General features: G+C 41.8%; 1 protein-coding gene and 1 long non-coding RNA gene across 7 annotated transcripts in view; one reads left to right on the top strand and one right to left on the bottom strand.

Moving 5' to 3' along the window:
- The window catches only part of inpp4b (inositol polyphosphate-4-phosphatase type II B), a 159,778-nt gene that overhangs the window by 22,258 nt on the left and 124,253 nt on the right, over nt 1–13,267 (top strand). For 4 of the 6 annotated variants that reach the window (XR_016116309.1, XM_089006957.1, XM_089006956.1 and 1 more), the window contains exons 3-4: nt 135–253; nt 6,821–6,937. Coding sequence is in view for 5 of the 6 variants with exons in the window: in XM_089006957.1 (XP_088863083.1) it covers nt 135–253; nt 6,821–6,937 (236 nt within the window). In the remaining variant the exon portion in view is untranslated. Of the gene's footprint in view, nt 1–134; nt 254–1,694; nt 1,746–5,170; nt 5,234–6,820; nt 6,938–13,267 lie in introns of those variants that run through there. The other 2 variants (XM_089006960.1, XM_089006958.1) reach the window with 2 other exon arrangements.
- LOC148892487 (uncharacterized) lies at nt 10,907–12,018 on the bottom strand. Its single transcript, XR_016116312.1, has 3 exons — nt 11,867–12,018; nt 11,382–11,492; nt 10,907–11,069 (listed from the first exon to the last, which is right to left on the bottom strand). It is a non-coding gene; the product is annotated as an uncharacterized LOC148892487 (long non-coding RNA).

Raw genomic sequence — 13,267 nt, 5'->3', positions numbered from 1 at the left:
CACGTCATGCTTTTTAATTCACGAATAAAATCGGGAATCGCAGCGAATGAGTTCGTCTTATTTTAGTAAGGGAAAAATACATTCAAGAAGAAAAATGCACACCTTTACAACTTCGTGTGTCTGCCCATGTGTAGCATGCAACGACCTTCCGACTTCACGCCCGGACGGGATGCCCAACACGGTGGTCCACGTGGCTTTGGTGGACCCTCATATGGATCGCCCGATATCCCACACCTGCACGGAGATAGTTGAGGTAACTGCTCTTATTTTGTAGCAGTTGACGCCGTTTTAGACGTAGACTAAAATAACATATTTTCTGCACTATAAGGCGCACCTAAAAGCCTGATATTTTTCTTTTCAAAAACTGACCATACGCCTTGTAATCCAGTGCGCTTTATATATGGAAAATATACATACCGTATTTTCCACTATATAAGGCGTACCCGAAAGCCTTGATATTCTTCAAAAGATGACCCTGCGCCTGATACGCACGTAAGCCTTATATGTGAAGTCATATTGAGCCACAACAGGTCTCGCAACAACTCTCAGCATCCGCCGACAACATTTCACCCCTGTAGAAGTAGTGTGTAACCCGAGCCTCTACTATAGCGCTTTATAATCTAGTATGCCTTTTATTTGGAAAACATTATTTTTTGTATTATAGTTGGAAAACTGTTTTATACATTGAAGGTGTGCCTTGTATGCCGGTGTGCCTTATATCTGGAACAAGTTTTAAAGTCCACCTTTAATTGGGGGCGCGTCCCATACTCTGGTGCGCCTTATATATGGAAAAAGCTTGAAAATACACAATTCATTGGGAGTGCGCCTTATATATGAAAAAAGCTTGAAAATACACCATTCATTGGGGGTGTGCCTTATACTCCGCTGCGCCTTATATATGGAAAAAGTTTTAAAATACACCATCCATTGGGGGTTTGCCTTATCTACCGAAAAAGTTTGAAAATCCACCATTCATTGGGGTGCGCCTTATAGTACAGTGCACCTTATATATGGCAAAAGTTTGAAAATCCACCTTTCATTGGGGGTGCGCCTTATACTCTGGTGTTCCTTATATATGGGAAAAGCTTGAAAATACACCATTCATTGGGGTGCGCTTTATTGTCCGGTGCGCCTTATCCACCGAAAAATACGGTAAATTAATCGGTCATCCCTCCCTTTCGCTGCTCCTTTTCATACCGGTGAAATCGACAGTGTCTACACTGGCTAGCAGCTGGCCCACTTCAACACACATACACACACGCGCATGCACACACACACACACACACACACACACACACACACACACACACACACACACACACACACACACACACAGAAATGACTGACTGGAGTTATGTTCCCGCTAATCAACAAAAACAACCATCTCATTCAAAGCTGCGTAACGGCTGTCTTCCCACTTTCCTACCCTTCTCACCCCCCATTGCCACACTACTGTAAAGGAATAGTGTGTGTGTGTGCGTGTGTGTGCGCGTGCGTGTGTGTGTGTGTGTGTGTATATATATATATATATATATATATATATATATATATATATATATATATATATATATATATATATATATACACACACACACACACACACACACTGTGCGCGCGGGAAAGACAGGAAGTGGTAGGATACCGAGCGCTCACTCTGCAGACAACTCTTCTCAGTCCCATTTGGACTTTATGGCCGCAAGGGTGAACTCGCAGACAGTATGGACTGTTTTGGATTTCCCGGCCGGGTAGGTCTCACTCATCCTTTCATAATCAAACGCTCGGAAGCATGAGGCTTTATTCGCAAGACTAAAAAAAAACTGATGAGCAGAGGTTGGGCAGAGGTTGTTTTGGTCGGGGAAGTAAAGACAATTCGCGTGAGAATTGTATGACAGTGTTGGATATAAGGAACATTTTTTTATTTACAATTTATGACACTGTTGGACCTCCCACAGCATTTTTTTTCTGAAAGGAAACAATGGAACTCGAAATAAAGTAGAACCGGCACCATCATAAACACTTTACGACTCTACTGCTAATTATTGACCCATATACCAAGAGAAAAGTGAAATTTCTATATTGGACATTCTTATAATCGTTAAAAAAATACATTCACTTCTGTGTAGATGTAAAAACGGGAATTATGATTACATTTGAAACAAAGTCCCATAAAAAAATTCCAAACTATTATGATTGGCAAGTATATTTTGATGTGTGTGGGTTATCATTGTCGCGAAGGATTTTGCCGTACTGTTCCTGTCACCATTTTTTTAGAAATCATACAATAATCCGGGATCGAAACCATGAAATATTTTATCACCTCTGTTCATATCTCCAACCGAAAAAAGGCATCAAGTTTTTCTGATCAAAATACCTACCCCCTCCATTGGACCCCACTGACATACAAAGCTTGTCTCTGTATCGATGGATCACTCCAACATGCTTTCCTGACACCAATTCCTTGGCAGAGCCCCACAAAGTCCACCAAGCAACAAGTGCCTGCACTAATTATTTTCCCCATAAGACCACCCCCGTTGCTTATAGCACCATTTAACTTATGAGGCAGCAGATTTTTATGAGCATGCGTGGCCGTGAGTAAAAGCTTATGATTGTGTGTGTGGGGGGGGGGGGGTATAAAACATTTCCAGCATGTCTCCTCCCAGCAGCTGCTTTTGGCTTTTGCCGCCACACACAAATGGCTTTTTGAAATCAATGCATGATGATACACCCCCCCCCCTTCGCTGTATGATGTGAAGGTTTCATTTCGAAAATCAATGATGGGACCTGCTATTTGCCTCTTTACCTCGTTTGTGTTTTTCTCACTTGGGTGAGGGGCAGTCAAAAGGGAACGTGACAAGGTTTGAATCCCCATCGTCGGGGACCATGAACCTCGTTGCAGCTGTTTAAAGAGGATGGGGTGACGGTGGAGTGGTAAAAAGATTGGTTACACTAAGTTTTGAGTGTGAAGTTACTGTTCGGGGGGGGGGGGGGGGGGGGGGTAGTTTCTGATCTTGACTGATCATTTTTGTTTTTGGTATGGGTCGGGAGGGGGTTTAAATCCAACTCACACAATCTTGCTCATTCAGAAAATATGATGAATATCATGCCTCTGATTAACCTCCAGATAAGGTTTAGGATGTTCTTGGGGGGGTTTCCCTGACGTGAGTTGGTTTCTCGCAGAAGCCGGCAGGTTTTGCACTGAGTGGTATGATGACATGTGTGTTCTGCTCCCATTCAAATATCCACTTTAGAGCTGATTTTGGACTTTATTCCATGTATTTATATTTTGATACAAGTGACGTCAATGTACAAGATTCTGAAAATATGAGGTATTAATTTATTAAATTATTATTTTTTTATGTCTGTGTAGGCTCTCAGTTGTAAAGGAGTGGTCCATCGATGAAAGTTTTCTTCAGCCGTCATCTGTACTTCTTTGATGTTGTGGACGTTTTGGCAATCAGGGCCAGTCATAGAACATAATCAGTCACAAAAGAAGTAATCAAGCCATCAACAACCACCGCAAATGTAAATAAAGTGACTTTATTATACAGTGCAGTGTATTTCTTTAATTACAATACCATAGCACATTTATTATGCATAAAATAAGGTATATGCTATTAATTGACACCTGTTGCTTTCTGACTTGTAAGGTCTTACGAAACTGAGGCATCACATTATCATTCATCATGTTGATGATTCTCATAGCCTTTTCTGGATGGAACTGTTCAATAAAAGCCTGCACATCAACTCCTGAATGGCCTGCTTCTGCTTGTCCTCTTGAAGGCAAATCAAATCCTCTGTGTTGAGGACCTCATTATGGTCAGCAACAAGCTCCTCGATGTCATCCACTTCGAGTCCCGTAGGTGCTGGCAGAGATTTTATTACAACAAAAGGTGCGAGTCCGATGATTCCATGCACCCGGAATAAAACACGACAAAAGAAGGCGGGCGGGAGCGATCCGTCAGCCTGTCAAGCTAGGCAAAATAAAATGGCACACTCGCGATCCCGGAAAGCAACAAACTTACGCAATCGCGGCTAACAATCACCTCGGGCAAAGCAAACTCTTGGACTTGCCAGCACAAGACACAGCGAGGCGATGGTGTCGTAATCATGTAACTGGTGAGGTGTTAGCGACTCGTTGAAATGTCCCAGTATCGGTAATTAGGGGATCAACACGCACACCTCGTACGTGTTTCTCAATGATCTCCTTCTTCTCCTCGACTGTAATTTTGTTTTGTGTCTTCTTCGGCTGGCGGAGGTCCGATGCTGCGGCCCCGCCCGAGCTGTCAACTCGCACGTGACAATTTCGGCGTCATTGGTCACGTGAAAGCATCGACTAAATAACGCCTTTGTGTGGTCGTAGAAAGTTACTCTCAGGGAAGTGACACACAGCGTGGGAGATGTGTCGGGCTGAGATTCACATGACATTGTCAATGATCTCCTTCTTCTCCTCGACTGTTATTTTGTATGTCTTTTTGGGCTGAACACGAGCCTGTGGTGGGATCTTTTTCGGTCCCATTACGGCAAAACTATCATTGAAGACGATCGACGTGTGCACTCATAGAAAGGGGGAGTGGAAAGGTAGGCCGGCTGGGACGCTGTTCGGATGTGTGCTTTTACGTTCTTCCGACGAAGATTACTCCGCCAGCCGTGGTGGGGGGTGTAGATAGCGAAAATAGTGCGTATGCCAAGGTTTAATTTTCATAAATGTAACGTTCGTAAACCGCAAAGTTCGTAAGGCAAGCTGTTCGTAAACTGAGGCCTCACTGTATTTCACACACGCTTTTTCTGGCCTCATTGCATAACTGAAAATGCATTAGCCTTGGGAAGAGCCGCCAGCAAGTCCGCTAATATGTCTGCAGGAAAAAAAAATCACATTTGCACTACAGGAAGGAAGAGAACATTTGACATCAGGCCAGGAGATAAAACGGCCTTGCCCTCTCTGCTATGTGTATCTGTGAAGGGTGGGGGTCATTTTATCCCCTCCCTTACTCACTCATAATTATTAAACATACACACACTCAAAATGGCTCAAATTAGCCATTCCGCAGATGTTTCTGACCTTAAATGGCCAAAAACCCATTTGTGTATGCGTATTTACGTCTTGTATGACAGGCCGGTGTGTGTGTGTGTTTGTCTTTGAGTGTGGGTGTGTCTTACTGAGCACTTGAGCTCATCTCGGCCCATAAGCAGTACGAAGATGAGTCACACCCGGTTGAGGCTGCCAAGCATGCTGGTAAGCTTGAATGAGACCTATTCAACTTGCCAGATTCTGAGTGTGCATGTGTTTGAATGTCATGTGACTGTGTGTATGTGTGTGTGTGTGCGTATGTGTGCGTGTGTGTGTATCTGCGTGTGCGCGTGTGTGTGTGTGTCTGTGTGTGTGAGATTGCCTGTGTGTGTATACATTATCTCAATCAATGGCCATTGTACATATCTATTGGAAAATGCGCCGTGAAAGACACATAAGGAACCTATCCGGGTAATTTAATCCATGAAAATTTGTCCAAAAATATTTGAACATCACCGGCTACTTGAGCATCGGAGTGAGATTGAAATAAAAAAAATAATGGATGTGTGGTCGTAAATGTCAACGGCAGCCTCGGCCGTTATTGATATAAACACTTGAACGGCTTCCAAATGCCAGATTGTATCGCCGATAGCTCACCGCAAGGTCAAGCATGAACACACACTTGATGTTTTTGTATGGAAGGCACAAAATCTCACCTGTGTTAGAGCCAAATTTTCCTTGAGTTATTTTACATTCAAGTACATGACCAGACTTTATCCGCCAGTCTGTTTAAAGTTTAAACGCTAGTCGTTAGCAAAGAAACATTCCCGGAGGCCTCCTGGCTGGAAACGCCCGGCGGGCGGGGGAGGAAGAGGAAGCCTCAAGTGTAAACACACTCAAGTGCTTGTAATTAGTCCAATAGATCAACAACAACAAAAATAAACCAAAAGAAAACTAAAATATCCCCAAATTTGTTTAGGTTTGTTTTACATGTTTGGGTGGCGATAAAGCGCTGGCCATGGCCTCTGGCAATGTTTTTTTTCTTTTCCACAACGGGGCAGCATTTCTTTTTTTCCATGTTTCCATGTTAGCGCATGCAGTTCCATGTTTGTTCCAGCTTCAGCTGTTGTTAAAGCAAACAAATACGTATGTATGTATTGCATTGCATTTTCGACAGCCACCCTCATTTCAAGCTTATCTAACTCCAGACCCATATAACTTAGGAATTAACTCTTTTTTTTGGATGAAAGATGAGAGTCTAAGGTTTCAAAAGCTGTATTAAATGTTTATGTAGTCCTAGAACTTAATATTCTGTTGGTCCTGGAATTCAAGTGACAATGACAAAAACCCTGGCACTGGAGTGGACACATTTTTGCACATGTTTGCCAGTGAATGAGTGAAAGGAGTAATATTCTTGCCTTTAATTCCACTTTTAACTCCTTCACTGCTATTTATTCTGAAATTGAAAAGCATAATATGGAGCCACATTCCCGAATTTCTTCGTTTTTTTTTTTTTTTTCTCGCAGGGGGTAGCTCAGATTAGACCCCTGGCAGCATTTGCCTTTTATACAGCCGCCCCACTTCCGCTGCAGATAACTCTAGAACCCCTGTCAAGACTCCCATTGTGTGGCTTCCAGTCTGTTCATTAGCATGTTGGATTGGATTGGATTTGCCTTTATTAGTCTCGCAGTGGAGAAATTTACATTTCACAGCAGCAGAGTGATGAAAGAAATGAAAGTAGAAGTGAAGTTGGGGTGCACACAGTTTCTTATCCAGTGTTCTCACCCACATAATTTGTTTACGTCCCGACAGGCAAAGAAGGACCCCCGCTTTTTGACCGGTGTGACCTTCTCCCCTGACTGTCCTACCCCTCCAGAGACCCTTGTCAAGTTGACAGTGTATGATGTGAAGGACAAGTGTCAGCAAGTGGTAAGTAAACAGTTAAGTCTGTTACGAACTATTTACACATGTATGGAAAATTGCTCGAAAGCAAAACATATCAGGCAAAGCCTACTAGAACATCGGAAATGTGAGTGTCAATCTGGTTTGTTCATTTTCACGTTTATTATGTTTGTTAAAGTCATTATAAGTGTCTTGCATGCTGGGTCCGAGAGGACAGTAATTTCATCTGTGCTGTATGTCATACATATTAGCATATTTGACAATAAAGCTGACTTTTTGACTTTGAAGACAGTCAAAGTGGGTGTGCACACTTGTGCAACCAACCATATTATCTCCAGTTCGGTCTTGTTTTGTTCTGAAAATTTCTCATTAGAATAGGGATGTGTCGACTTTTTGTATCCAGAGTATTTTAGCTTCCACTTCTTGGTTTCCGACGCGTGATGTAAGATAGCACGACACGTCCATTTTTTAATTCAAAACAAAAGCCGCGCCGCCCCACCCCCCTCATTTTCCTCACACTAAATTGAATCCGACATATTTAGTGGCTTAAAAAAGGCTGGGGCACATCACTTGGAATGTCAAGAAGAAAGGGAATCTTTCAAAAGGCCGGAACCTCATGTTCACACATTTTCAAACAGACGTTATGAGCCGGCCGGCGACCCGTTCCCGATATAAATGGAGCCGCAATCTTAATTTGCCATAAATTGAAATGAAACATTCATGAGCTTTATGGTGAATAAGGACTCCATTAGAGAACCACAGAGCGGAATGAATCACACTTAGACTTCACGGAACACTATTGGTACATTTTTGTTGCTTTGGTTGAGTAAAATAATCTGTAATTTCTGGACTATAAATCAGTGTTTTTCAACCTTTTTTGAACCAGGGCATGTTTTTTTACATTGGATTTTTTTTTGCGGCACACCATGAACCATCTCGCAGGAAAGAGGCAATCAGTGACATGTTGCTACATGGACGAATATCAAATTACGCTCCCAGTCTTGTCAGCACGGACACAGGACAATGACATAATATTGGCAGAAAATGATTAATACATGTTTGTAAAGTGTTACATTTGAAAAAGGGGAATTGGATAGTTTCTCACTGCACACCTGACGATCTTTCACGGCACAATTGTGTGCCGCGGCACAGTGGTTGAAAATCACTGCTACGGCACAACCAAAAGCCTTCATCTTCTTCAAAAGATGACCCTGCACTTTATAATCCGGTGTGCCTTAAAGGACAACCGACACCTCCGGACAAGTTGTGTCCATAATTTGTAAAATCACTTCAAATGACTTCTAATGACCGTATTTTAAAAAGATTCCACAGCATATAGCTATATTTTACGTTTTAAGACTTGCACTGAATATTCATGAAGTCTTGTTTTCGAGTTGGTGAGGATGCCGGAGTGACGTTGCTGAGGGAACGCCCCTGACCGAGAAAGCGACACACAGTGCATTTTGGGTACTTTTTCTCATCTGAAAGCACTGTGTTGATTGCGAAATTAGAAGGAAAACTAAATAAATACCGTGATGGTGAATCGTTGCGTGGCAGCCAATTGCGGTAACACGCATAAAGAAGGTGTAAGTTTACAGAAATTTCCACCGGACAAACCAGCAAATATTGGTCGTTTGTCCATACACTGTTCGTCATTTTCCACAATGCAATGTTTGCGTTGCGTTGTCTGCTACAATCCACGTGATCTCTTCTTTCCACGATGCTTTTAATGTATGTTCAATTTCTAAGCGCCTTTCAAAACTCTAAAGTACACTTTACAGTCACGGTATAATGTACGTTTACGTTTTTTAGCGTCATACATTTTGTTAGCTTCTTTTGAATCTTTCTCCTGGGGCTGAGGTTCTGTGTGTCCACTTTGTAAAATGATATGCAAATGCACGATCTTATAATGCTCGAGAAAGACGGAAGCACGAAGCAGGCTTCTCATTGGCTGCCGTGCCGAGTATACAAATTGCCAAACGAACCAAAATTCAGACATTTCCAAACAGAATGATTTTTAAATCGGAATAATTTATTCTGATTTCAAAATCTTCATTCAAATGTTTGCTTTATTAAATGAAGCAAATGTTTGATTTAGAAAAAAAAATCTTTTAATTTTTTTCTTGAAGAAGTTGTCGGCTACCCGGGCTGAGACGTTTTGTAAGTTGTACGCCCGACGGAAAAGTTGGACGCCCCGGGTGTCCGGGCAGATGCTATTTCAAACACTGATATATGTATGTGTATGTGTACTTTGCATGTATAAATGTATGTATGTATATATATGTATATGTGTTAATGTGTATATATGTATATGTGTGTGTATGTATATATGTATATGTGTGTATGTGTATATATGTATATGTGTGTATATGTATATATACACACACATATATATACAGTAAAGTCTCGTTATATCGATATTCAAGGGAGTCCGAAAAAATCTCGATATAACCGGGACTATCGATATATCCGACCCTGTTTGCATGTAATTTTCTCCGTGCGTGCATAGAAATAGTATCGATATAACCGGGACTATCGATATATCCGATATCGATATAACGAGACTTTACTGTATGTGTGTGTATATGGTTCAATCCGTCCGAATGCAATTAATTAATTCACCGTTTTGTATTGATGCGCACTCATCGAGCAGTAACCTCGTTTAACTGAAGTTAGCTTCATAACAAGAGCACAATTGTGTAGTCTTCGGTGCCGTTGAATATTCATGCGGAACAACACCCGCATGAGCTCGGTTGTTTCTCCACCTCCTTTCTGAGCTCGCTTCTTATCCGCCGCTGCCAGTCCCCACCGGAGGCTCTCCCAACATTCGGCGGCAGGCTAAATTACTATCCATGTTGTGGACGCGGGTGTTTATTTCCCACGCAGGTTGGTGTGGAACAGCCGTTGCGAATGACCATTACCGTACGTCACGAAACAAATCCCCACCCCCCCCCAAAAAAAATAGATGCCACATTTGGCATTTCCATGCAACATTTCTGTAATAACTGCCACATATGCACTCCAGAAATACATCGAACTTGTAAGACAGTGTCAAGATGATGTCGCAAGCTAACGCAGTGAATGGCTCGAAATATTGGACACCTTGGGTGGTGTGTTTCGAATGTGTGATGGTTTGATTCCGTTCAATTTCATGCGCTCCCATTAAAAAAACGCAAATTAAGTCATTCACTGCCATTCCCGAATGTATTCAGGAATTGAAAAGTATGACGTGGAGCGACATTCCCGAATTTGTTCAGTTTTTTTTTTCTTGCGGGGGGTGCCAATAGAGCGCAGGTCAGACTTCTGACAATGTTTTTCCCTTGCACGAGGGGGCAGCATTTGCTTTCCTCCTTGGGGGTGAGGAGCATGGGGGAGTGGGTTGGAAAATGCTGATGCCATTTGTTCTGGTGTGTGTGCGCGTGTGTGTGTGTGTGTGTGTGTGTGTGTGTGTGTGTGTGTGTGTGTGTGTGTGTGTGTGTGTGTGTGTGTGTGTGTGTGTGTGTGTGTGTGTGTGTGTGTGTGTGTGTGTGTGTGTGTGTGTGTGTGCGCGTATGTGTGTGTGTGTACTATGCCTCTTATTGGTTCAGTTTGTCCTGTGGAGGCAAACTTTAACTCATTCGCTGCCATTCCCGAATTTCTTTTTATTCAGGAATTAAAAGTGTGATGTGGACGTTCGGATTTTGTTTTTTCTCGCGGGGGGTTCTGATAAAGCGCTGTTCAGACCTCTGGCAGTGTTTTTCCCCCTTCCAGGAGGGGGCAGCATTTGCCTTTTGTCTATATTTTCACTTTTTTGTAGCCACAATACGTAATGCACCCGCAATAGTTTTTCACCCCTTTTTTTTTGCTTGTACATTTTGGTATCTTAAATTATTGACATTTTCATTTTTGTCTTGTCAAGACAGCAGGGTGATACCGAAAGTCAAAAGCAACCACTTCATTTGCACCGTATCTAAGATGCTTCATGTTTAACACAGAATGGAAGAAAACACTCACTTCTTTTTTTTTTTTTTTTACATTTTTTAATGCCTTACTAAGTCAACTAAATTGCAGACATGTTGAGGGTCAAAACCCCTTTCCCATGCTCTTTTTGTTGGAGCACTTTACACTCAGGATTCATCGATTGTCGTGGGCGGATCTACGCAAAGTGTCACGTCACCCTCTGCAAGACAGAAATATAAAAAACAAATGAGGAAAACATGTTCCAATTTACGAAATGAATTTAAATGTTACTTATTCTTCATGTGGGGCCCGTTACTAAATAATCCGGGTATCGCTCCGCAGCCAGGGACTTGCGGACAAGTGACTGGGTACATTTCAAACGTGACGACACTGATTACAGCATAGCTATTTGTAATAAATCAAATTACAGGTACAAATTGTGGACAGAGATAGCATCACATTACTTTTGGTTTTTCTTTTTGTTTTTTTTAATCTCAAACGAAACAAAATGAAACGCAACACAGCTACTCACCCAAATTTCTATGAAGGCCGCAGACTTGGTTTCCCTCACAGCTTTGTATCAGAGGTGCACAAAGTTCAGACCTGGGCACGGGCAGACAAACTTCACATTTCACTGCTGCACCTGAGGGACGGTAGGTTGAAAGGGGGTGGGGGATTAGTATTCAATTGCTATCTCATAGTTGTGTATATCCTGTGTGTGTGTGTGTGTGTGTGTGTGTGTGTATATATATATATATATATATATAGTACTGCTTATATATATAGTACTGCTTATCACGATACTATTTCTATGAACGCAAGGAGAAAATTTACATGCCGCAGGATAATGTTGATAATATAATATTGATAATATTGATAGTCCGGTGATATCGATATTTGTTCCGACTCGCGAGAATATCGATATAACGAGACTTTACTGTGTATATATATATATATATACACAAGATATTTTTTGTCTGCATATAAAACCTTAAAATGATAGAAAATGACACTCACCAGCGGTGACCAGCAGGGCCACGGTAAAAGCCAAGAGCAACAACTTCATGGTGTTGTTCACTAAGATACTGTATGTCCGTTGCCGACGTTGAGGATTTCTTCCTATGATGGATCATTGGATGGGAAAATTGTCCTTTTATAGCGAAGTATTATTTGGTTTATTGCGTTTACCTACTTCATCCGAATATGATTTTAATATACCGGTATTTGGTGTGACAGGACAGTTTTTGACACACTCATTATTATTAATATTATTATTTATTTAGTCAACAATACCCACTCTTGAGGACTTACACACTGCAAGCGGGAAGTCCTACTGGATCCTCCGCATTTGCCTTTTGTCCATGTGTGCGCTTTGTTCCAGCTTCAGCAGTTGTTAAAGTGCTATATAAATTGTATGTTAAATTTTTTTAGCTTTGACCATAATACATGAGTTTAATGCCCTTCTGTTTTTTTTTTTGTTTCTTTTTCCCAAGCTTTTTCTTCACACAAGTCGCTGTCGTTCAGTTGAAGTACAAAGTGATATTACTTTTGCCACTTCTGTTGCCATGCAACGTGAGAACATTTTCATGTGGGTTTCTTTTCTTTCACAAGTAGGACCGGACTCCTCACTCAAGTCATAAAAAGCCATACGGGTTTGCAGGGGGATGGTGGGGATGTGTGTTCCAGCCACTCCAAAGGCTGCTGAGAGCAAAAGCTTGATGGAAAAGCGTCTCTCTTTCTTGCATGGATGACACTCTTGAAAGAGAGAGAAAAATGGCACTCTAGAGCGCTACAAAATGAGCGACAGGGTATGAAGTATGAGGATTTGTTTTTCAAATGACAGCGCGAATACGGCGGGTTCCAAAGGAAGGTGTTGATGTGGCTGGATCTCGATCATACTTTTAAGGAAGTCGGGGGGGGGGGGGGGTCTAGCGTTGGCAATATTTTTGGGAAGGGAATTCACTGGTGGCCATTTTGAGCATTTGGACATTTTCAAGAGCAACTGAATTTTGTGGTCGATCAATATACTTTACATACAAAGAATCGATCAGATCTGATTCTGTCCTTTCAACAGGGGGAAAAAATAGATTCCGCCCTTTTACATACTTTGATAGTCAGCTGTAGAAGAGGACTCACAAGCGGCGTTCATGTCATACCTAAAACGGAACTTCAATGTATTTGACTTATGTGATGATGTTTCCACATTTGAAATTTACAGCGGTGCATATTCGCCCAGCTAATGCAGAGTCTGAAACTCATGACAAAAAGTTAGCGGACACCAGGGCAGACATCTCTGAAAAGTAGCCTGCCCCATTTTTCACAACTTGAAACACAATAAGACAACTAATCGCAAAAAAAATACATTGTTGCAAAGTATAAAGGATTTTTTTAATGAAGTACTTACCACAAATGCTTCCT

This window comes from Hippocampus bargibanti, linkage group LG10 (genome assembly GCF_051943395.1).
Source record: "Hippocampus bargibanti isolate YZ-2025 linkage group LG10, ASM5194339v1, whole genome shotgun sequence".
Lineage (NCBI taxonomy): Eukaryota > Metazoa > Chordata > Actinopteri > Syngnathiformes > Syngnathidae > Hippocampus > Hippocampus bargibanti.
Note: the sequence above shows the minus strand (reverse complement) of the source record. Positions and strands in the feature narration are given on the sequence as shown.